This window comes from Falco peregrinus, chromosome 19, assembly GCF_023634155.1.
Source record: "Falco peregrinus isolate bFalPer1 chromosome 19, bFalPer1.pri, whole genome shotgun sequence".
NCBI lineage: Eukaryota > Metazoa > Chordata > Aves > Falconiformes > Falconidae > Falco > Falco peregrinus.
In genome coordinates this window covers 5,121,364-5,145,489 of record NC_073740.1, presented here as the reverse complement: position 1 = coordinate 5,145,489, position 24,126 = coordinate 5,121,364, and the positions used below count along the sequence as shown (strand labels likewise).

The 24,126-nt window shown below is 50.8% G+C and overlaps 1 protein-coding gene and 1 long non-coding RNA gene across 7 annotated transcripts in view; one reads left to right on the top strand and one right to left on the bottom strand.

Moving 5' to 3' along the window:
* LOC114014075 (uncharacterized) overlaps positions 1-18,589 on the bottom strand; it is a 37,024-nt gene extending 18,435 nt beyond the window's left edge. For 3 of the 4 annotated variants that reach the window (XR_008745024.1, XR_008745026.1, XR_008745025.1), the window contains exon 1: positions 17,680-18,589. This is a non-coding gene — a long non-coding RNA (uncharacterized LOC114014075). The remainder of the gene's footprint in view (positions 1-17,679) is intronic. The other variant, XR_008745027.1, reaches the window with a different exon arrangement.
* Positions 969-23,113, top strand: PLEKHO1 (pleckstrin homology domain containing O1). 3 transcript variants are annotated; one of them, XM_027796601.2, is made up of 7 exons: positions 970-1,335; positions 2,179-2,325; positions 14,715-14,855; positions 16,317-16,421; positions 18,597-18,698; positions 19,231-20,000; positions 20,242-23,113. In XM_027796601.2, the coding sequence occupies exons 1-6, from the start codon at positions 1,306-1,308 to the stop codon at positions 19,996-19,998; spliced, it is 1,293 nt and encodes a 430-aa protein (XP_027652402.2). In that variant the 5' UTR covers positions 970-1,305; the 3' UTR covers positions 19,999-20,000; positions 20,242-23,113. The 3 variants fall into 3 exon arrangements, with proteins under 3 accessions (XP_027652403.2, XP_027652402.2, XP_005244334.2); XM_027796602.2 differs by having other exon boundaries at positions 969-1,335; positions 2,188-2,325; positions 19,231-23,113; XM_005244277.4 differs by having other exon boundaries at positions 19,231-23,113.
* Positions 23,114-24,126: the final 1,013 nt, after the last annotated feature.

Here is a 24,126-nt window from a genome sequence, read left to right as displayed (position 1 = left end):
GCTCAAACACGGATGGGAAAGCACTACAGAAGTGCCAGCACTCGGAAAAAGGATGCAAACCCGCCAGCCCCTTCCTCACAAAAGCTCTGAAAATAAGTCTCTAAGCCAAGCACTCAACCACTGCTTCTCCTTCCAGCATATAATGCTTTAAAAGATGTTAGTACAAGTACATCATCAGTATTCTCTATGCATTAATTCCGAAGTGCTTGGATTAAAATACAGTCTACAATTGGTAGGGTGGGTGGGTGCCAGACTAAGGATTGGATGGAAGATTTTCACTGTAAAGCAAGCAACTGATCAATTGATCAATGACTGATCAATCCCTTTTAACTATCTATCTGGTTCTGAACAGAATGATTTCCTCCTTTCTCTGTTTTTTTCTCTTTTTTCCATGTCTCTTTAATCTATAAACGCAGTTGATGGCCTCGGTCCTGTGCTCAGATAGTTCTGGACTCACAGGGGACACAGGATGGAGACCAAATAAGCAGAAAACAGGTTATTTTATAAGAAGCCAAGCCCCTCCTCACTTTTGGGAAGCCATGCTCTGAATCTGACAGTCTTTTTGCAGTGTTAAGTCCCTGCCACCAGCCCCCCCTGTGCTGGGAAGCGGTCCCTTCTCCCCTGGCCCCCTCCCCAGGGAATCCCTCCGTTCCTCTCTGCAGGGTGCTTTTGTTTACACTTCTAAACACTCGGCCACTTTCTTGGCAGAAACCCTTCCCGGTGCCACCTGGCCGCTTTTCCATCTCCCAGGAAGTTTTGCAGTGACCTGTGACACAGCCAAGAATGTGGCTTGGACACAGGGGGGGACACGGGGACATCTGACAATGTGCTGTCTGCTCCCGTCCCCCCCGCTGACCCCAGCCTCCCCACACTCCCATCCAGCCGCACACACATCCAGCCACTCACATCAGCAGTGAGTCAGAAACAAAGAAGAAAAACCCTCGTGGGCTGCGATTCGCCCTTTATTGTGAACTCCAGACGTCATACGCGCACGGCTATAGATGGAGCTCGGGAGCCCAGGCCAGCCCAGTGCAAGCCCACAAGAGCTCAGTGATGGTGGTGGTGGTGCCGGTTGGTGGGGGGGGATGCTGTGTCTGTGTGGCTAAGGATGTATTACAGAGGCGGGCTGGTCTTAATGTAACTAGAGAGCTTCTGTAATCTACAAAGGGTGAAGACTGAGAGGGAGTAAGAGGAGGTACCCTGTGTATTTCCCAGCCACACTCTCCCCAGGAGGAGGCCGCCGGCAGCCCCTCTCTGATCCCCCCCCCCCCCTCCCCATCTCCCTCCGGCACAGCACACCAAGGAATGATGAAAAAAAATAATTCGGCAAAAAGGGTGAGTCAAATCGGTTCTTCTCTGGGGCACGGTGGGGTGAGGGAGGCTCCCGGATGTTTTGGGGAGGGGGGTTTGTCTCTTGATTTCCAGTTGTTTGCTTTGCCTCTGCTCCCCCCACCCTTGCCTTGCAAAAAAAACCCACCCAACCCCAACCAGATCAAAACAAAACCAAACCCAGCACCCTTCTCTCCAACTGCCCAGCGCCTCTCCTTCCTCTTGAATTCACCAGGAGATACTATGTGCCGTTTAGTGCAGAGCAATGTAGGCAGGCAGTTTTCATTTTTGAGCACAAGGAAACGATAAAATACGGAGACACCATCTATCTGGCGCTGTGTCTGCTCTGTGCCGTATGTGTGTGTCTGCTGTGCTGAGATCTTATCACTGTCTGTGAAGAAATCTCAAATGCAAACCCATACATAGCTTTCACCTCGAGGATTAATTGTTCATAAAAGGCTCAGAAATGCAATTTTCACTGAAAAAAAAAAAATAAATCAGCTAGTTTAAATTCTCTCCAGCACCCTCCTCTTCCTCTTTGCATGGGCAAATGCACATCACATGAGGCGAATATAACATAAAGCCTTTCTTATATAATGCATGGAGTGAATCCCTGCCTGCGATTTTTGCATCGTCCTCTCGGCATTATTGTTGTTGCTTCATGTCTGCAGCAGAAAAATCTATGTAGAGTGAATCAGGCAAAGTACCTCGGTCCCGGCTTCAGTGGAGAGAGGGGCCGGAGAGAGGGGGAGGCGAAAGTTGGGCAAAGAGGGAGGGGGGGAGAAGAGGAGTGTAAAACCAAGAATAATACCATTTTCCCCCATTTTCTTCCCTCTCTCTTTGTGTTAGGGGCAACAGGATGGAAACCAGCAATCTGTGCAGCCAGAGAAGGTCGGCTGGGTGCGGAAATTTTGCGGGAAAGGCATTTTTAGGGAAATCTGGAAAAACCGTTATGTGGTTTTGAAGGGAGATCAGCTTTACATCTCGGAGAAGGAGGTAGGATCAGTTTCATTTTCCTTTCCCATCCCCCCTTCCTCCCCTTTGCATATGAAAAGCGCACTCGGAGCAGCCCCAGCCTTTCCCCAGCGCCCCTCCATCGCCAGCCTGGGTTCAGGAGGTTTCTCAGGGGCTTCTCTTCTCCTGGAGAAACCTGCCCTGGGCTGGTGTGTCAGCTCCGACAGTGACTCTCTCAGACAGCTCGGGCTGGGAGACATTTTCCCTGCGCTGGACACATGAAAGGATTCACTTAGCGAGAGTTAAACCCCTCATCCTTCTTTCCGCCGCGGTGAAACGGCAATGCCAGCTTCCTTCTGTGCCTGTCCTCTGTCATTAAGTTCGACAGTGGTCTTGTTCCCAGCTGCTGCACCGCTCTATTTGGAAATAACTCTGGTCTCCCAACTGGAATCGAGCCATTTATGGGTCCCCTATCTCTTCTATTTTTCTTCCCCCTGAACCTGCAAGAGCACAACGGGGAAATTTAACCAGGGATTCAACACCTTGTTGAGAAAGGTATCCCCTCTCCTCCTCCCTCATCTCCGCTCAGTGTCGGCTGAGGTTTGGGGTTTAATGGAGTATTTACATTCGACTTAATTGGATGTGACTATCGGGCTGAGTGTTGCAGGCTCTGGCAGGCTGCGATCCGGCTGTCCTCGCACAGCCTCCCCCTTTAATTTTTCTCTTGATAAATTCATCAGGAAGAACTCCCCAGGCAACAGCACTCCTCCCTCCGATTACCCTTTAAAAACTCATCGTTAGCGCTAGCGAGAGTTGTGCCCACAACAAGAGGCACAGAGGCTTGTTTGAGTCAGGCTGGTGTTAGGATAGGGCGTTTGGGGTAAAAATCACAGATCTGGGGCTGGGTCTCGGTGGGTTTCCTCCCATAAGTGGAAGTTAGTCCCCGATGGGCACGGCAGGGCGGTCTGTAGCTCAGACGCGTGGCTACCTGGCCCTGCTGTATCAGTCTAGGATCTGGAGAGGTAATATCATCCAGAGTACCAAGCATAATTTGATTTAGAAGCTAACTGAATCACGGGGCATGGCGAAGTGCAGATGGATCAAGGGTTATTAGAGCATGGAAATAGCCTAAAAGTGGACCGAAAGGCCAGGTCGTGCTTAGCTGTGTGTTGGCATTTCCCAGCTCGCTCCCATTGATCCCTCGGCTGCTCCAGAACTGGAGAGAGACACAGGCAGGGAGTAAATGTTGCCTGCAGACTGGGGCTCCGTGCCTTAGAAAGGCTCAGGTGAAGAGCCATAATAAGAGGAAGATTAGAGACCGTAGACAACACCAGCGGTAATTAGACACCAAACCTAGGATGAATTTATAGATGCATTTATGGATGGGAAGAGTTACATGGAAAGCTGGATGTGAGAGGGACACAGCAAGGGGTACAAATCTCCTTTCATTTATGGTTCTTCCAAATTTTCCAGTAGTAAGGCAGACTGTATGGTGCGTATTTCTCAACAGCGGGCCTGCTTGTCTTGCATGACTCTTACAAGCAGCTCACATACCTCTGGGGCCACAGATCAGAGTTTAGAAACTGCCAGACAGACAGATTACATGGCTGGAAGGATTTTACCTGCTGCCTCGTGTTCTACCGGACTGGGTCAATAGCTCTCCTGTGCTGGGGCCCCAGTTCGAGGCAGCACTGAAACATGTGCTTGAGCAGAAACATATGCTTAAACCCAGTTCACAGGGATCAAACTGGAGCTTGTACTTCTTGAGCCAGGACCTGGAAGAAGGAGGAACCATGATCAAGTTCAAATGACAGGGGAGCTGCCTGCTTGGATCAGACTGTATCAACTGTGCCAACAGAGTTGGAACTGCTGGGAAGGGATTGGGAATGGTCCCTGCTGGGAAAGGATTGGGAATAGACTGGACTAGGCAGCTCTGGAATGGCAAATTCACTGCAGGCTGGGCAGATGTGTCAGCAGGATGCTCTATGGTCCTTTGAGCAGGTGTGAAGGCACAGTATCACCGATGGGCCTGAGTAACACTGAAATTCAGAGCTGAGTTAGCAGGGAGGCTTTGGGGGCACTCAGAGACAGGAACTTTTTGGGGTCCCTCTCACCAAGCCACCTTTCAGTGGGAGAAGGAGTCGTACCGGTGGGTAGAGGGAGAAACCTGGCCCTGCCGAAGCAAAGGCAGAGTCAGGCGGCCGGGACTGTCCCCCCGTGTCTCCACAGGACGGGAGGTCTGGCTGCCACCCAGGCTGCACTGACCACCCGAGCCCACCAGATGCTTTCTGCCGGAGCGAGGACCTCCTCAGAGCAGATCCGCTAGGGAGAGGGCACTTCCAGAGAGCTGCTATTCAGTGCCCGTAAACCCTGAGCAACCTCTGGGAGTACCGGCTGCAGGTACACTGGGGTGCCCGCATCCCCCACGGCTGGGCTCCACGCTGGCAAACTCCTCCAGGGCTGGAGGAGCTGCCCCACTTGGGGGATCCTCCCAGACCCTCCGTCTGCAGCCCAGACCTGCACAGCAGCTCTCTGGGACAGCAAAGCCACGCTGTGTGGCACAATACACTCCCTTCAGCAGGGTGTGAACCCTCCCTTTGATGGGTTCTCTGGATCTTGCCTGGGAAAACAAGAGTGTTTTCCAAAATCCTGGCCACCCTGAAGCCACCAGCTGGACTGCTACTGGCTGCAGTGCCACTGGGATGTCCCGGACCCCCAGTGCTGCCGGGTGGGTGGTTATGTCTCTCTCTGCTATCCCAGCTGTTTGAAACCTGGAGAATAAACCAACAGCAAAGGCTCTACTTGGCTAAGGAGCAGGAAATTAATAATTTGTAATACAGGAATCAACACCAGTGAAGATGTGCAGGAAAAAGATGTCTGTCTGTCCCTCTCTCCCCAATACGTCTGGGTAGCTACTGCTTAGATATCTGTGTCCAAGGGGGACGAGGCTGGCTGGGGGGCCACGCGGGCGCTAGTTCTGAACAAGGAGCACTTGTGTTTGTTTCAGGGAGCATGCGTGTATTTCTTGACAGGGGAAAAAAAACGCTAATGCGTGTGCAACTGAAGCAGCGCTGTGGCTCTACGTGTATGAATACTCGCCGTGTGAAAGACCATAAATAACACACAGCAGTGACTGCCTGTCTTTATATGGAAGAATCTGTGGTTGTGTAGAAATGTGGTTACAGAGGTAACATCTGGCTGGCTGCGTGTGCACTGAAGTGACTCTGTGTGCCTGCAGGACTGAAGAATACGCCTGTGTCACTGGGTCCGGTATCTCCGGGTATCTCAGTACACGAGGTGGCTCCAGCCCCCCTGGTGCGTGGCACACTGCGCTGCCTGTCTGGGGGAGCGCACTTGTGTGCACCTGTGCGGACGGAGGGCACGCGCGTGGGGGGACTGCCTGTTGCTGCGCGTTCCCAAGACTTTCTGTCCAAAGACGGACGGGTCTTCCAACACACAGCGCAGGGTGGTGGTACTGACTGGACCTCTACTCCTTAGCAAAGCCTTCCCATACCAGCCAGGTCTAAGATCTGCCTCGGGGAGCCCCGTAGCCAGCACTCCCTCCTGTCCACAGGACACTTAATGCATTTCCGAGCTCTGCTCCCGGAGCACGAGGCTCCCTCTCCATCTCGCTTTCCTGGCAGCAGGTGCCCGCAGCTCCCGCAAATAGCTTAATAAATTGGGATTTGTCAAGCACAACAGGATGGAGCCCTCTTTTGTTTTTTCACACACCAGATTATGCCCAGTGGAGAAAATGGAGCCACTGCTGGGTTGTGCTGATGAGTTGTGTGAGAGGCTCTTCACAAGTGGAGAGGAGAAAAACCTCTCCACTTCTGCACCCCCGCCACTGCCGGTGCAGCTGCTGGGGCAGGCGCTGGATGCAGCCAGAGAGAGAATTAACTAGTGGAGACCCTGAGGAGATGTGAGCAGAAAACTCTAGTGGAAACGGCCACTAGACAGATTCAATCTCAGCCTGATTCTTGCAGTGACGGGAGAGGAAACTCAACTGTCTGTTTCTCTAAAAGATCAGCGTCCTCCTCTGCTATAAATTAGTTTTGCTCTATCAAAGCTATCGGAGCAACGTGGATCTGGTGGATGGAGCTTACGATTTAACTCTCAGATTAACCTTGGTGTTTCTTGTCAGCTTCTCTTAAGCTCAGCAGCTGCTCTAGGACAGAAGGCAGGTTGGTTAGCAGGTAAAGCCGGGCTCCTGGCCTCTCCCCGTCAGCTCACAGCACCGCAGCAAAAGGGGTTAATCACCAGGACTATCCTCAGCTCTGCCACGCACTCACTAAATGAATTCAAACCAGACATTTATTTACTTTTGCCTGAATTTCTCCATCTGGAAAGCAGGGCTAATAATACTCATCTCCCTAAGGCACAAGGTGCCTAGGAAGGGGGAATTGTCTGTCACTGTGAGATCCCTTGGGAGAGATGTCAGCTCAGGGCAGGTAATGATGTTGCACAAAGACAACGTGGAGCAGTGAAACTGCTCGGAGCTGAGCAGCGGTCTGACGTCTGGAAAGGCTGAATAGATAGCTTTCCAAAAGGCTAACTCCCCCAGGCAGAGTCAGACTACCAAAATCCCATCAATATCCACACTGATTCCTGCGGGGAGTCTGTGCACTTGTTCAGTTGCCTACCTAGAGCTGGGCTTGCAGGTTAGAGACTAGCCCTGATGTGTTTATTTTTGTTAGGAGGAGATGTGGATGTCTGATGGAAGCCAGGGCTTCCTCCCTGGCAGAAACCAAGTCTGTAAGGAGAGGAAATGTATTTTATCAGATCAGTTGATACACCTGGAAAACGCAAACAGGGCTTCTGAGTTACGTGCTTTTATCAGGGCATCAACCTTTGGAAGCTTTGGTCTTCCAAAAGACCAGGTTAGAACTTGGTCTAACACCTAGAAGCTTTTGCTCTTCGAACCATGCACCAAAATGGTAGCTGAGGCTTACAGACCTCCTTCAGCCCGGGGCCCTGAGCCTGCAGAGATCTGTACCCCTGCTGCAAGCCGAATTCGGTGAACTTATGCAAAAAAAACCTTCATTATTTAGCATTTGGTCATCAGCCAAAAAAAGCGTCCAAGGCAGAAACACAGAAGACGATGTGCTGAAGTGAGCTAAGCTCCTGCTAAGCGAAAGAACACCTTCTCAGTATCATTTCTGCATTCTTTCCCCTTGCTCTCCTCCACACTGGTTCCCTCCCCCCCGCCTCCTGCAAATTTCTGGTAATTGTTCTCTTGTTTCTAGCCCAGCTTTGTCATTGCTTTGCACTTGGGAATAGCAGTCAGACTAACGCAGACACAGCTGGGCTCCTACCACTTCCTATCAGGAAGCCCAGGGCTGTCCAGACAGCATGAACGGACTCTGCGATGACGAGATGTTAATGAGGAAACGCTTCTTGGGGCTTTCTTAAGCCTTTTCTTGTTTGCTACCGAAAGCATCGCCACAATTAGCACAAGAGCACTTGAAAAGTATCTGTTCTCGCTCCTCGTTTGTTACAGCACCATCACACGCTGCACAGCTCGCTCTCTGCCTGGGAGGGGTGCATGTGCGCGCATCTGTGGTCACATTCGAGGTAGCGTCTGGAGTTCACATACATGGTTCACGTGTGGGACGGAACCTGCAAAGCACTTGCGGTGTTTCCACACACGTGCTGCTCACACGCTTGGTACTGACGACGCTTCGTGGCACGCATTTAGCACGTGGTGAACAACTCTGTGTACGGGGTGGTTGTGTTTTCCGGCTCCGTGTTACATCTGCGGTTGGTAGGTGAGGAAAATACGTTGGTGTCCAGCACGTTCGGCATGCACAAGGTGTTGATCAGAGCTGTGCGATTACAGATGTGGTTACGGGCGGTGGTTGCGCTAGGTGTTCAAACCCTTGGCTTTCAGCTACACAGGAACAGTCTGTGACTGCCTGGCTGGCACCTGCAGTCCCTTGCGTACCTCTCCTGCTCTTGCTCTTTTAAGCTATCCTTTTCCCTTCCACCTTCCTTCTCCTGTTTGGCCAAGCTCTGTTCTACACTTTGGAGAGGAAGGTGAAAAGTTTCAGGGGTTGTTTATGTCCCAGTGGCACCGTCTTGCACAGTCAGAGAAAGGGTTGAAGAACACCAAGGTAGAAAAAACACAGCCTGACGCCCTCTCTGCAGCAGAGGCAGCTTGTGAGCTGAGGCAGCACAACCTGGGGATTCCAGGGCCGCGCTGGGATGTGACATTGCTGGTTCTCTTCAGGAGCCTGCCGATTCCGAGGGATGTGTGTTTCTGGTAGCCCTGGCTGATGACTCTTCGGGGCAACGGACTGGAGTAGACAGCAGCTCTCTGCCACCAGCCCCTCGCTAGCTCAGGGCAGCGATCGGGATGTGAAAAGGCCTGGAAGGTGACACTCGTGCCGTTGAGCTACCGAGTTCATGGTGCAGCTCCCACTTGGGATGCTGGTGTGCAGATGGGAGGCAGTCTCTTGGACTGCTGCCACTCCTATCCTACCCAGGTCCAGAGGCTCTGGCTGAAACCAGAGTCCTGCCGTGCCAGTGACTGCACAAACACACTATCTCTATCCCTGTCTTCGCTCTGCACGTGCACTTTGTACTAAAGAAGGAGAAAGTGGACTGTCTGCAGTGTCCCCCTGGACGTGGGCCATTTCACCCTCCTTTCACAGCGTTTTGCAGGCCTCTCTTACTGTAACACCTGAAACCCTCCCAACGCTCCCTGTATTTCTTCTTCTACTTCCCTTGCAGAGCCAGAACCGCTCAGCTACTTCCCTTGTGCAGCCAGGGCACTGAGAACAAGGAGCCAGTGACAGGCCAGGCCCTTACGCTCAGGTCTCCCCCATCACCTGCCAGTCCCCCAACCAGTGCTGCTCCCTGGCACTGCCAGAGCCGGTGCTGCACACATGCGTGGGCTCCTCTCTCAGCCACAGCCTGGTCTGAGCTAAGCTCTGCAGAAACTTCTGTTCCTTGCTGGATGGTAGGACTTGAGGAAGTGAAACTTTGAGCTCAGCTTGAGAGGGGAACACGCTGGCTGATGCTGTCCCCAAAACTGCCCGTGTTTGGATATTCAGCTTTGCTGAGAATCTGTAAGTTTTTTGTCGCATACGCCCTGAGCCACGTTACGACCTCTTGAACGTCCTGTGGATACTTTACACTTGGTGTCTTGTGATTTCCTGTACCTTCCGCATTTGCTTTGAGCATGTCACATCTCAGCAGGGGAACTGCTCAGGCAAATCGCCACCAAGCAAACCTAAGGAAAACCACAGAACTCTGCCTGGGGACCGAGGGACTGCCCTTCCCCTTCGCTCCTGCCTTGGCCCCAAAACACAGCCCCGATCTGAATCAAGCAGGTTTGGAGCTGTTGCAGGTGACAGCTTGATGAGGGAGGAAATTTTAACTCTCCGTCAGCAAGACACCCAAGGGGCAGAGAATTTAAACCACGTTAGGGATCCTTCTGCTGCCAGAACGCTGTGAAGAAGTATTCATGCAGGAGAAAACAGACCTTTGGGAGTGTGATTAGCTGCAAGGCTGGACAGAAGCCCTACAAACCTTTGTGAGATGGTACCTTGGGTAGCACGGCTGATGTTCTGACCCCCTACGTGTCCACAGGACTGCCCCGTCCCACAGGCACAGGGAGTGCCGTGGTGGCTGGCATCCCTCCGGGCTGACCCTGCTGGGGCAGCAGCTGTGGGGGTGAGGCGTGTGAGGAATGCAGCTCCCCTCCTTGAACTTTAGCAACGCGCCAGCAATGTCAGCCTCAGCACATCTCGCCGCTGACTGCAGGCCCAGATTAGCTGGTGGCTGCGTGGCTGGCTGCTGCGTAGCTACACCCTGAGCAGCGGCAGCTGCTGTTGCGGGTGCAGGGACTGTGTGGTCTAATGGCCCCAGGGTCTAACGTGCCCCGCTTTAGGAACCCACCTTTGTTTTAGGTGATGGGGGACACTTCAGGTTCCTTCTCCGTGCCTCAGTTTCCCTTCCCTCGCCTGGCCTACTGGCCAAGTGCGGAAGGCATGCACGGAGCATGGGGAGGAGCCAGGTTGAACCCCAGGACAAGAAATTGTTTAGTCTGCCTAGAGCAGGTACAATACGGATAGCAAAGCCAGCAGACGGCCATGGCAGCAATTGCTGGGATTTATTTACCTTAATCCTTTCAATCCAGAGCTTCCCCGCAGGGCAAGGAGTGCAGGACCTACATGCCCATGAGGCTCTGAGATCCATCGGCTCGCTGCATGCCAGGCAATCAGCAGCTGTGAGGAAGGAAAGACCTGCTGGCCACCTCCCAGCTAGGAATGATTTTGCCAAAATCAACCATCCAGGCCTCTCTCTTCCTAGCACTTTAAGCCAAGCGGTCCCTGATTCCTCTCAGCTTCAAACTACGGTGTGGGAGACCTTAAGAAAAGCTGGTGAAAGCAGAAGGATCCAAAAAATACCCACATCTGCAGAGCCCCAGCTGCTTCACAGGCAGGTGTGCAAACCCGTGCAGTGGACGGGAGAGAAAATGCTGCTCCAGACAGGGAAGCTTTTTCTTGGCTCCCTAAAAGAAGCTGTGGAAAAGAGGAACCGTCAGGCCCTGGAGAGCCTGTTGAAGCCATCTTCCCTGCAAGTTAGAGAGCAAGGGACCAACTGTCTGGGCATGGGGAACCAGACTGAAGACTATTGAGAGGAGATGCTCAGCCTTTCCCACAATTCAAACCTGTCTTAAAGAGTTTCATGTTTGGCACCTGAGACTAAAAATCACCGCTCACTTTCAAAAATCTGTGTTCAATCTATATCCAGCAAAGAAGAAGAAAACAAACGAGCAAACATAATGGTCATAGTAAATCTCCATCACGAGGATCAGCGCCTCAGCCACAGAGCACCCTGGGTGCATGACAAGCTGCGGTAGGTCACCCTGGCATAAATGAAGATCAATGCTGCTGTGCTGCCCGTGCCATTCCCCTTACAAATCACACCAGGTGACTGAGAAATCACACTTCATTCCCTCCTACTAAGAACTGACACTGAGGCTACTTCCTCCCAAAGGTCTCCAAAACGTTATCCAAAGACCTGTGCGTTGCCAAATTCTTTGCTGGTGAAACCTGAAAGCTTTTATTTATTTGCGTGGCTCCAATCTCACTGAAAACGTGAGATGAGTAGAGACACCCTGCAGGTTTGTCACCCACCCCCTACCGATATAGGTGACCAGGATTTAGGCTTCACCGACGATGCGGTTCCAGCAGTTTTGTGGGTCTGTAGGGGTTGCCTTTTTATTTTTTACAGAGGATGGGCTCATGACTGTCCTTATCCTCTGCACTCATCCTCTCCTGTCTCTGAGGTTGCTCTGTTCTGCAATTCATGCCCATCACCTCCCTCTTTCCGGCCTCAGTGGCCTCCCACAAAGGACAGAAGAGCTGGCTGGTACTTTTGAAGTTTGCCTTTCACCTTCCTTCTCTCTAGTTTCACTGTTTGCACACTGAATGCTCTGTTATTTTGCTCTGCTGCTTACTTCTCAGCCTGTATGTCTCAGCGCAGGAGAGAGGGGGGAAATCAGTTGGCACTGCCCCTTGCGAGACAAGACTGCCGTCCTTCCCATGCCCCATGGAATCTGCCGCTGCATCACCGCAGCGGAGCCCGTTTCAGGCTGATGCTGAGACCTCTTCCCACCACGAAGGCAGAACAAAGCCACGTTCAAATGACTAAATTACAGCCCCCTTCACTTTATGGCCTCATTATACTACCAAGGCTGTGTACAAGAGGGAATCAATTCAAAGTGAGCACAAACCTGCCTTGCCTCCCTGTGCTGCGGCTCTGGCTGAAGGGCAGACATACCCTTAGGCACCTGGCTCACTCTAGCCCACATCCTTCACAGCGTGCACCCACCCCTCCAAAAATACCTGTGGGGGGCTGAACCTGCCCACTTTGTCCGAAACTTAGAAATGGGACCCCAGCATCATCCTTTTAAAGTAAAAAAATGTAGCTTTTTCTCAGCCTTTAAGCGTTTTATAACTGGTCTACACATGGGTACAGCACTTTGGTGAAAGTGATGTACCAGCTGCACAGCAGGGCCTCTTCTGAGTGTCTTTTGTAGACAAGTGCTGTGTTAGAGCCCTGGCACTTGGCAGCCCGAGCCTTCCAAAGGACTATGTACACCTTGCAGGGTGTTCATCTGAACCAACTCCACCCGTCCCGCCTGCAGCCTCCTGTAGAGATTCCTAGAGGCAAGATATTTGAGTCCCAGCTCCTGGGAGTTCACAGCGCAGGCTCTGCTGTCTGAGAAAGGAGGGAAGGGCTGGGGAAGTCCCAGTGACCTACATGAGCGAACATCTGGAGTAAGGAGTCCTGCCTCAGCCACTGGGCCACAGCTGGGGGCTCGGAGGGGATTGGCTTTTCCTGCTGCAAGTGAACAGGGCTGAATTCAGCCAAGATTCTTGGAAAGAGGTGGATTGTAGGATGGTGCTGGGAAGAGATAAAAGCTGATTAGAAATGCATGGGGAGGATATATAGATAGACATTATCTGTGAGAGACATTTCCATATCTGTTCGTAACAGCCCATACACAGTAGCTGTTACTTACAAGCAGAAATCAGCAATAGCTTCTGGGGCTTCCAGAGGAGCTGTGCATGGTGACCGCCTCCTAGTTCTTGAAAACAAACTCAGGGCACAGAAGGAAAAAGGACAGAGGAGGAACTGCAGTCATTATGCAAGGCCAGATGGTCAGTTTATCTGTGTCTCTGGTTAGAAAGCCGGTTACAGCGTTTCAATCAGCCTCTTTGTTGAAATTCTATTGAAAACATCAGGGGGAATTCCTTCAGTGCTTCCCAAAACTAGGGAAGAAACCTACTAAATGGGGTGGAGTCCTTTCAAGAAATCCAAGAGCTAAGACCTCATCACCGTCTGCCTTTCTGGCACCTGAGTTACTCAACACTGCAGTTCCCAGCCCCTAATGACCCTGGCTGGAGCAGGATCAAGCAGATTGACACGGATTTGTGCCTGCCACTGTTCTGCCCTCAGTGGACACGCAAACCCAAGTTCTCTCCCACCCCAGTTACCAGCATTCCTCCTGTTTACCATGGGAAGAGCAGAGCTGCCCTGCCACAGGAGCGGGGGGTGAGGACAGTGCATTAATGAGAGGAGAGAAAAGGAAGACCATGAAAACTAAAGGGGGCCAGGCAGAAGACAGGCTGCGCGTTCTCTTCTTCGCTCCAAGAGTCCCCCGAGTGACGGTACCTTCAGGTCAGGGCTCTGTCTGTCATGGGACAGCACCAAGAACCTTGGCTTCCTCCCCAGCTCAGCCACAGCCCTCGCGACCCTGTACAGGTCCCACCTTTAATTTAAGCCTCTGCACTATTTATCTGTAGCTGCGTGCCTGTCACACCGCGGCTAATACAGAAAGCGTTGGGGAATAGACCCTAGAGAAAGTGAGATCTTGTAAAAGCTGCAAAGAGGCCACTCGATGACTCTCTAAAGGACAACCACGAAGTGCTTCTGTTAGCGAACACTAAGCCCTGGTGCTCTCTTCCTTCTTGAAACCTTCCATGAATCCCCTGGCTGCTGGTGGTCTCTGGAGGCCTGGCCAGCCACCCAGCAGTGGAAGCCTGGCAAGCAGGTGCCAGAACAGGATCCATGAGCTGGGCAGCCCCCCGTGCCTGGGTGAATTCTGCCCACAGCCCCTTCCCAAGGGACGAGGCTCAGCAGCGGGGGAGAGCAGCACACGCATCGTGTCAGTAATCTGGGACTGGATGTGCTGCAGCCACCCCCCAAATCAGCTGTCAGCACAGGTTTCAGTAATACCACTAGGTTAAAAATAGGAAGTGCTAATCTTTATCCCTCAAACTTTTGTTATGCTGTCTCCAGAAAAGCAACAAGCGCTAATATGCTTGCCCCCTTTAATCAGCAGATGAAAGTCCACCTCCTCCCAGCATCTCCACCTCCGCGTGAACCTCCTCCTAGCAGGCAAGGTCCTCTCCTTGCTGCTGGAGTAAATCCTGTTCATTTTGAGGCTCCACAAGCATAAACACTGTGTCTGATCACACTTGCATGTACTAGCCCCAGTAACTTTGGGGGTAGGAGAGGCAGTTAAGTCCCAAAGGAACCCATAGCAAAGCAGGAATTAACATAGGAGACCATGATTTTCAAGTTATCCTTCTAAACACATCCCCCTCATTCCAGAAGAGATTCCAGTCAGAACTATCGTGTTGAAAATCTCTGCTTCTCCTACCCAAAAGCAAGTGTAGCACTCCCCAGCTACCAATGCCATTACTGCATTTGTGTGTCTGATGCTGGAATATTCTCGCACAATGTTTCAGCGACCACGTAACACACCAGAGGCTCCAGCACACATCCTGCACACTCAACCCCCCCGTGCAGACGGCAGCTCCAGCCAGGCACCCTGCTGGCTTGGAGCAGCAGCAGCCCCATTACTACCTCACTGACATCTGCAAGGCTGTAATTTTGTTTTTGTTTTGCAGGTAAAAGATGAAAAAAACATACAGGAAATGTTTGACCTGAGTGACTATGAGAAATGTGAAGAGCTCAGGAAGTCCAAAAGCAGAAGCAAAAAGAACCACAGCAAATTTACCCTTGCCCACTCCAGACAGCCTGGAAACACGGTATGCTCTGCTCACAAGTGCGCAGTGAGCCCGTGACAGCCATCAGCTCTTGGTGGAGACCAGGCTGCCTCCGCTACCGACCGCAGGCCCGAGGGCTTGAGGCAGCAACGGGGGGTGAAACCGGGTAGGCTGAGTTGTGCAGGCTCCAGATTGAGCCTCGTGGTTTCAAATATACAAACACCCATTTACTGTGTCAGGACTGATAGTGACAGTGAGAGATGGAGCCAGGAGGGGTGTTTCGGTTGGGGGAGGACTCCGGTCTCTGGCGTACTAAGGACATGCGACCAAGCACATAGCTCTGGATCCGTTTACCTGAGAGTATTATGACTCTGGGAAAGGAAGGCATCAGAACATTTGCCAGGAGCAAGGACAAAGCATTTCTACTGCCACCACTCCTGGCAGCTGTGCTTTAGCTGACTGCACTCATTTATTCACAGGGGGAGGCAGGGAAGGGAGGGATGCTGATGGTCCTTGGGTCTGCTGTCCAGATTTGCACAGCATCAAAAGAGCTGCACAGGAATTTGTCCCAGGAGTACTTTCTGACCAGACGAAAGCTAAGAAGTGCCAGAATGGGGTCATTGCTACCTAGGGGCAGGACTGCCCATGAGGTCTCAGTTGCCGCTGCAAAAAGAGAGCCAGTCTCTAAAGACAAGCTGTCTCTGGCACGCACCCACCCCCAGCCACACACGTGAGCTGGATTTACACTATTCATTCTGACTTGTTTCAGTAGACCAGGCCTGCCCACCCCACACTTTGATAAGGATTGCATAACATATGAAACAAAAAAAGGGAAGAGAAAGGGAAAATGGAAAGCGGCTGCGCTGTCCCCAAGCGCCCTGAGCAAGCGAACAAAATGTTGTGGAGGCTAAAACTCATTTTGACTGAGTATCTAACTTAAAAAAACCCTAAGGATCCTGGATCCCCTGTAACTGCCGTATTTTCAGGACTGCTCTGCCCTCGCTGTGCATCTGACATATCAAAGCACAGAAAATCCGGCTCCTTCTGCAGGTACCTACTTAGCTGCTTGTCTAACAGACTCTTTCAAAAGTCTGAGGTGGCAACAGATAAATCGCATGTGAGCAGCAGATGCACAGAAAGGCTGTGTCATCGTTTGATGAGGGCAAAATCTAGGATAGTGTGTGGGAAGGCAAAGAGGGGGAAGGAGGAACTGCAGCCACCAGGGAAGTAAATATGGTACACAGCTTTTGGTTTGGAAAGCTGGGTACTGTGAGGAATCACGGTCTGCTTTGCAAAGGGCTGCCAAGAAGCAGAGAGGCCAGGTGCAGTGTGTGGCAGACCAGCACCGTTTTGCAGGACTGGAGGATCAGGTCTGCTTTGCATTTTCCCACTAAGGCGAGCCAGCTGTAACAGCCGTGTAGCTTCTCTGTGGGCAGGGACAGTGTGAAAGCATCTCTGTATGAGTTTGGTCACTGGCACTGACCTGAATTCCCTCTTTTGTAGGCACCAAATCTGATCTTCCTGGCTGTAAGTCCAGAAGAGAAGGAGTCCTGGATTAATGCCCTCAACTCTGCAATTACACGTGCTAAAAACCGCATCTTAGATGAGGTGAGCAGGACTCTGAGGGCTGGACCCAGGCTCTGTGGTCTCAACTTTAATCTTGGGTGAAGATTTTAGACTGCCGGCGACAGCAGCAGCCCCTCCTACCCTCTCCATTTCCTACCTAAAAGGAGCGCAGAGCCGTTGCGTTTTCGCGGGCTGCACTCAAACACAGCCGCCGGCACCTAGAGAGTGGGCTGGTCTGGTCTGGTCTGGGGTAGTTTGATCCTCCCAGCCTCGGGCTGAACACACAGCACTGATTGCAAAGCAAGAGCAAGGGTCCAAGGCTCTGCTCCCTGCCTGGCGCAGCCCAGCCCCAGTCAGATGCCTTCACCTCAGAGCCCAGCCTTGCCTCGCACAGGGATGGTGGGACTAAGGAATGGTTTCCCAGGGCTTTGGAGAGACTTTCCTCCTGTCTGCTGCTCCTGAGTGTGCTCATGTTTGCAAAGGAGCTTTAAGTAGTGCAACTGAATTAAGGTATTAACTGTAAACCAATATAGTCCCAGGCTATCTTCAGAGCACTCTAATAGCATGGCACCATCTGTCAGCCCCCCTCAGTCCATCTTCATCCCACCCACCCCTCCCCTCTCAGTCACCACCTCCAAGAGACAGGCCCATTTCCACTGCTGCGGTTGAAGGAAGGGCACAAACTGGGCATTTAAACTTTGCAGATCCTTTCCTACTGTCCAAGGGTCAAACCAGGAACGTTTAATTTTGCCTTCTCAGCACTGTGTGGCACATATATTTCTGTCAAGACAAGTCAGGTCCTCCATTTAGTGAAAAAAGAAGGGACAACCAGAGAGATGAGGCTTTGGTGTGCGCTGTGGGACAGCAATAGGACCCTGCAACAGTAAAGCCCTGCCTACTTGAGAATGCGTCCATACCAAGCGTAACTAGCATAGCTCCTACTGCTTCCAAAGCGGCAGCGTTATTGCTGCATGAAACTCCCAAAGTAACTACCACAATTATGCAAAGCAGCTTCTAGTAGAAAAAAAGAACAAAGCAACATCAATTCAGCCTCCTCCCAGAGACAAAGTGTACACTCACAAGCGCAGCTGAGCCGACAGAGGCCAGGTTTAGATCAGAACAAGCATTCCCACATAGTTCATTCCAGTGTGAATGATAATCACCTTGAGCAGGCTGTGCCCTTCGCTACCAGGGCTGCGATTTGAACGAGCGTTTCAACACTGCCTCACATTAATGCTTCATGACAACTATTCTTCGGCTTAGATCTGTCTCAGATCTATCTCATCCACATTCAACTTACCGCAATACAGGCGGCCCACTGCTGTGATGCTGTTTGTTCTCTTGGATGGCAGCACAAAAACCCTGTAGTGAAAGAAAACGAAGGTCAGACCATAGGAAAAGCTTTAGAGCAGAAAGCAGCATAGCAAACAATAGTATGGATTGCTTCAAGGAGAGTCTGCCACTGCAATCTTGACAAACAGATTCAACAGATAATTATCAGGAATGACCTAAGTAGATTGGATCCCATCAAGGCACAGAGGGGAGAGACCAGGGAAACGCTCGCGGACTCCTCGAACGCTGGATTCCCACAGCACGCTCCCTGCAGATCTCCTGTAAGCATGTAGATCAGTGACTCCCACCAGCACGCCCAGGACCAGTGATGGCCCTCGGGACCAGCATGTTGTCGACATGGTGCAGGCAGGTTTAAAAAAGCTATCGGTCTGTGTGTGCCTGGGCACACTCCCTAGGGAGGGCGTTACAAGCTGTAGCCATCCAGGCACCCCAGGTAGCCAGACTGTGCTCCTGGACAGCAACCCTGGCCCCGCTCGCAGCTGCAGCAGTCCAGCAAGGTAGCACGTGGGGAATGCATCACCTTCCTCGTTCCAGCTCAGCGCTAGGTCTGGTTCAGGTGGTGAGCACAGCTCACCTCCTGTTCAGCAAACATTTGCACTACAGAACTGCAAACTCTGTGTTTGAGTTCAGGGTTCACCGTTCGCAGCCCAAGCTGCTGCCTGACAGCCTTTAGCGAAGGATCCCAGCCCAGGGGTATGTGGGAGAAGTTCACCCTCAGCATACGGCCGGGTCACAAGATAAAGGGAATCCTGGAGGGACAAATGATCTGCCACAGTGCATCTGGCTGATCACAGCTACGGAAACTAGGAATGGCTCATACGTCCTATGCTCCCAGGTGTTCACTGGCCTTTGTCACCACTGTAGGTTACTGTCGAAGAGGACAGCTACCTCGCCCACCCAACGCGTGACAGAGCAAAAATACAGCATTCCCGACGCCCTCCAACACGGGGACATTTGATGGCTGTGGTACGTATAACAAATTCCGGGCACCTGTTTAGGTAAAATTCCCTTGTAACTATTTCTTTTATAAGTAAATGCAAGAAGACTTGATGTTTGAGCTCTGACCTGAACAGAAAATTGTCATTAAGACCCAGGGCTGTCCTGAGTCATCAGATCTAGTCCTCTGTTCTTGTAGACCATTGCGTTGTGCAAACCCTTTTGCAAAGTGGTTGCTTGCCATCACTCACACCCATTTTCCTGATGCTGAAAACGAAATGCTCCTTCAGGCTCCTGGTGGAGAATAGCTATCCAGCTGGGGAGCTCCGTCATGGGTTAGCACAGACAGCTGGTCCACGGCTGCTCAGCTCATCCACATCTCAGCTAGAGCCACAGACCCAGCATAGCTGGGGCTCTGTCACTAGGTCACACTTGCTAGTATTCCTGGTCCACTTCTGCATCCCCGCACAGGTGATGCGTATCTTTGGTGTAAGAGCCACTCAGAAGTAGCATGCAGCCATGCCTTTCTCTGTGGCAACACAGCTCTTCTTTGTTTCTTCAGGCATCTACCTCAACCTCTGATGGCATGCTGACACTCGACCTGATCCAGGAGGAAGACGCCTCTCCAGAAGATCACAGCACCTGTGAAGAGAGTTTCCGGGTGGATCTGGATAAGTCAGTGGCACATCTTACTGCTGGACGGCGCCGGTCAGATTCAGAGAACGTCAAGTCATCAGAGAAAGGCCGGACAGGGAGCCTCCCAAGACGGGAGGTGACCTCATGGGACAGAGCCGGGCAGCACAATGACTCCTTTGACAAAGGGACCATGTACACACCACAGGTCCCCAAAAAGCTCTCGCACTCAGAAAAGAATAAATGTGCCTCCATGGAAGAAATTCTGTCTCGACGGGACTCTTCCACGCACCGGGCGGTGCTGAGGAGGGGGCTGGAGGCTCATTTTGCCTCAGCAGAACCAGAGCAGCTGTCCCGGATACAAGAACTGGTTGCACTGAAACTGGAAAAAACTCAGGAACTGCTGACAGAGGTGAAGGGCTACGGAGAAGGCAAGAGAAAGACCAAGGATTCCACCACCAGCACCACCACCACCACCACCTCTTCCTCCTCCTCATCTTCCAAGTCGGACTCTGAAAGGATCCTGCAGGAATCTGAGAGGTTGCTGGGGGAGGCTTCCTCCACCTGGAGCCAAGCCAAGAGGGTGCTGCAGGAGATCAAAGAGTTGAGGGACCTGTACAAACAGTTTGAACTGCAGCAATCAGACTCAAAACCCAAACAGAGCTCACAGTCTCAGTACAGGAAGAGCATGATGTGAAGGCAAGCCTTGGGATCGGGAGGGAGGGACAGGGAGGGCGGCCATTTGGTCTTTTTTTTTTTAATTATTATTATTTACAGTGTTCAAAAGAGTGAAAAGGTGCCTGTTCTTACCCAAATTTGCTTCTCAAAGCTTGAACCCTTCCTTTCCTCCATCACATCCCCTGATGAAAAAACCCTGTGTTCCAATAAATTCAGTTACAGTTTATACCTCCTTTTTTAAAGAGCACCCTTTGCACCGCAGGCCCCCAACTTCTGTCATGCTTGGAGGACGGAAGAAAGCACCAGTTCCTAGAAAATGGCCCTGCATGCCTGGAGCAGCACGTGCATAACAATGGGGACAGATGCTCTTGCGCTGTAATAAGCCCTGGCTTTGCTGCTCTAACGTCTGAGCTGTATCCTGAGTTACAGCTCCTTGACCAAGAGTCTCGTCTTGTTCCCTCACCGTCCTCTTGGAAATAAATGCTAAATAAAGTTGTCCGTCCCAGCCAATCCTTGGAAGTCCCCATTATCCAGGAACTGTCTCGAAGACGCTTGGATGTTCAGGCTGACCTCAAGTTTTAGGCGAGTCGTCAGAGGCACTCGCTGGACTGCAGCTAGCGGGGTTCTGTCCTGGCACAGGTCCCTTTTGTGAACTCCTGGGGTCGGCAGCTGTTATTCTTGTGGTACATATACAGCCCTCCAGAGAGAGGGCAACAGGTATGCAATCTGTGTTCAAACTAATCCTGTCTGTCCGTTGATGCTTTACAGAACCCCCTTGGCCCTGTGCAATGGGAGTTAGCAGCTATATGTCTTCCTTTCTGTGCAAATAGAGGATCAAAGCCTTGAATCTAACAGACAGCCCACGTGGGTTGTTTGGAGGGGTTGTTTTCTGGCTTTTCCATTTTCATTTCCTTTTTTTGTGTTTTCCTTTTCTTTGAGCTGAGGGGAAAATGGAAAAATCAGGGTTGTGTACAGGCGGCAGCCGGAAACCAAGAGCCATTTTGGTAGGTTTGATTCTGTTCTCTCATGCATGCAGTCTCGGTTTCTGCCAGTTGGACTGCAACAGATAGTCCTCGCTGCCCCCCCTAAGATCAGAATCAGGCCTACTGAAACGAAAGCTGAGCCTGTAAGAGAGCTCAAATACCCTCCTCTTGGTGCTGCCAAGCACTTTGCTAAATAGGTGGCTCAGTTTTCACGCCTTTAAGCAGAAAGACAAGAAAGGAGGGTGTTAAGATGTCTCACAGGGCTTAAAGTACACCGATGTGGTAACATCCAACTGTTACTTTTTTTTAAAAAAGGAAACCTAATTCCCTTTCCTACATTGCAAATGATCCATGAAAATATTAAAACCAACAGAGTTATTTGCTGGTCGCAGTTGGTGTTGTCTATTTTCTTTTAATGATTGACCTCCCTTGGAAAGGAGAATGGTTACTTCCACTTCTGTCTGGTCAGCTTTACTATTCAGGCTCATGTTGCTGATGTATAGTTGCCAGCACTGCAAAGAAAGCATTTATGTTTTTTTTTAATTAGTCCTACTCCCACCTTCCTGTTAGAATTACTGGTAGAATTATTACTGTTGGCATTAGGTTCCTGAAGATTTTATTATTTGCAAACTTCAGATCTGGCCCTTGCAACGATCTTTTCCTTGTTCCTGACTCCAGCACGGCTTTTTGCCCACTCTTCAAAGACAGTTATGAAAAGGCATCGCTCGCACGCCTAAGCTCCTGTCACAGAGCTGCATGTTACAACCATCCAGGGGTATGCATGTCACCCTTTCAGATTCTTTGTTCTTTTCAGGTTTTTCCTTACCTTTTCTATCACTTGGAGGATCTGTTTGGATGCATCAGAGGAAAAAACATAATCCCTAAAAGAAATTTTAAAAGAATGCATGTAAGCCACTGTGATAAAACCCTTCCCATTCAGCTTTTTGATTGAGAGAACAAGAAAAATATGCAAATATTTTCCAGATGTGACATTCAGCATTAAAATTAGCCCTGTTTTCAAAATAAGAAAGCTAGTCTAAAAACCTGGAGGTTTGAATTGCACTCAGTTGGGATGGATGTGTGTTGTGACAGGCTTACTGGACTGATGTCAAAACGTAAGCACGAAAACACACCTGATCCTGACTGCACAGGGGTCGTTAAACACTCTCCGGTCTTTCTGAAGCAACAAGGCAATATAAAAATTGGCTGATTAACAGGGTCAAAACAGTGCTAGAGGCAGGGATGAAACCCTGAGCAGTCACCCAAAACAGGTGACTTTTTGTTGGACAGGTAGCCAAGGGCATCTTTGTTTCACTGCCGCCTCCCCAAGATTACGGAGCTGAATCACATCCGATGAGACCCGGATGCCTGGACACAGCGTTGCCACCTTTAGGTCTCTGCTGCCCTGAGAAAAGGGATGCGCTGCGCACTTGCCAGAGCTGGGCAGAAATACAGGACCGTTTCTGCTCTCCAGACCGACCTGTGGAAGCCTTTTTATTTGTAACTAGAGCAAGATCCGGCGGAAATGATGGAGCTGACTTAGGAAGTCAGGAAGAAACTACTTCCAACCTAAGATGAACTGCGGTTCTCATCCTGCCAAACCCCAGGAGGTTTTTCCTAGTTCTACTCTGAAAACTTAAGGGGCCAAGTTTGATGCAGCTCTGGGTGCCGCATTTCCATGCGGACAGCAGAATGCTGCCTGGGGACTGAGCCACAGCGCAACCCCGTCTTAGCCCAGGCTCTTCTCCTCCACTCCGCGGGGGAGCAGAGCACATCAGGCTAGCACATGTACGACACGTGATTTAGGGCGGTTTTTCAAACTGTACAACATGAGTACCCAGATCTGAGCCACACATCGGCTTCTCCCTCCTTTCTCTCCACCTCAGCTCATCACGGCTGAGTAGAACCCTGTGAAGGTTTACTATTTCCAAAACTGATTGGAAACTTTCTTTCAGAACATGTTCCCTGTTATAAAGCATAATTTCTGATGGGGCCCAGGGAAAAGGAATAACTTAGGAAGGAAAAACCCCATGAGTTTTCAGAGTAGAAAACGTGTATTTTTCACTTGGGAATATTTTTGTATTATACAAAACGTGAATTTTTCCTTAAAAAACTCACCAAGTCAAAATAAAACATTTTGTTTTACCAACCGCTCCCCTTCAAGAAGCCTGACAATTTTTTCCACAGGCAATTTTTACACTGTTTTCATTCAAAACAAAATTAAACTCGAGCTGTGGAATCCTTCACAAGGCAGAAATGCTAGGCTCCAAGCGGCTCTGCTTCCCAAGCTGTGAAAACTTCAGCCCTGGGCTCCGGCTCCACGCTGCCGAGCACTGTGTGTTCCTGGGTTGTGGCTAAGAGACCCAGTCATACACCACAGCCAGAGCAGAGGGTTCTGTGTATTATTAGCTGCTTGACAAGAATATCTATAAACTCATTCCTAAATTAGGAATGTCTAATTCTAGACACTGCACAAATTGAAAGGATCGCAATCTCTCTCTCCCCCTTCTCCCACATGGGCTGTAATTCTGCCCCCTTTTTAGCCTTTTGTTATTTATTTGAAATTTTGCAAAGTTCTCCCCTCTGTCAATCCCGCTTCTGGGATTAGAGACAAAAAGCCAATTATGAGCAAGAATGGCATGTGTATGGAAAACATGCCAGTCACGTTAGTGCTGCTGTTTCTTCCCTTCCTGAGCACAGCTTCCCGAGTGGAGAACCGATGGGGAAGCTGTGGCTGGGACTGCCGGAGGGGATCCTTCCCAAGGGCAGGGAGAATGGGTTGAGCCTGTTTCCTCCTGCAGTTCATTGACAGATCACAGTTAGAGACAGTTTGCTCTCTATTTAATCACCTAAATGGCTAAGGAAGACACGGAACACACAGCAGTTCACACCATTATTTTCTCTAACAGAACCACACTCAAAAGGACTAAGTAGAAATTTTGCTTTTTTCCCCCGAAAACCCTACAAACCGCAATAATAAAAATGATTCAGCCGCAATTGTAATGATTCTCTGTAGTCTCTTCTCAGCACCCCTATGCCCAGGAAGCCGTTCACACCAAGGAGGGTGGGCTGCAGGGGGAAGCTCCTTCCAGCCCAGCTCACTACTGCCCACAGGGGTCCTTGCATCAGGGGATGGGGAGGAATTGGTGACGCTGCGATAAAAA

Bases quoted from the DNA above. Each gene is read 5' to 3' on its own strand.
- PLEKHO1 (XM_027796601.2), top strand. From the start codon at position 1,306: ATGATGAAAAAAAATAATTCGGCAAAAAGG. The intron at 1,336-2,178 runs GTGAGTCAAATC...TCTTTGTGTTAG, and splicing joins AAAATAATTCGGCAAAAAGG to GGGCAACAGGATGGAAACCA. The intron at 18,699-19,230 runs GTACGTATAACA...TTGTTTCTTCAG, and splicing joins GGGGACATTTGATGGCTGTG to GCATCTACCTCAACCTCTGA.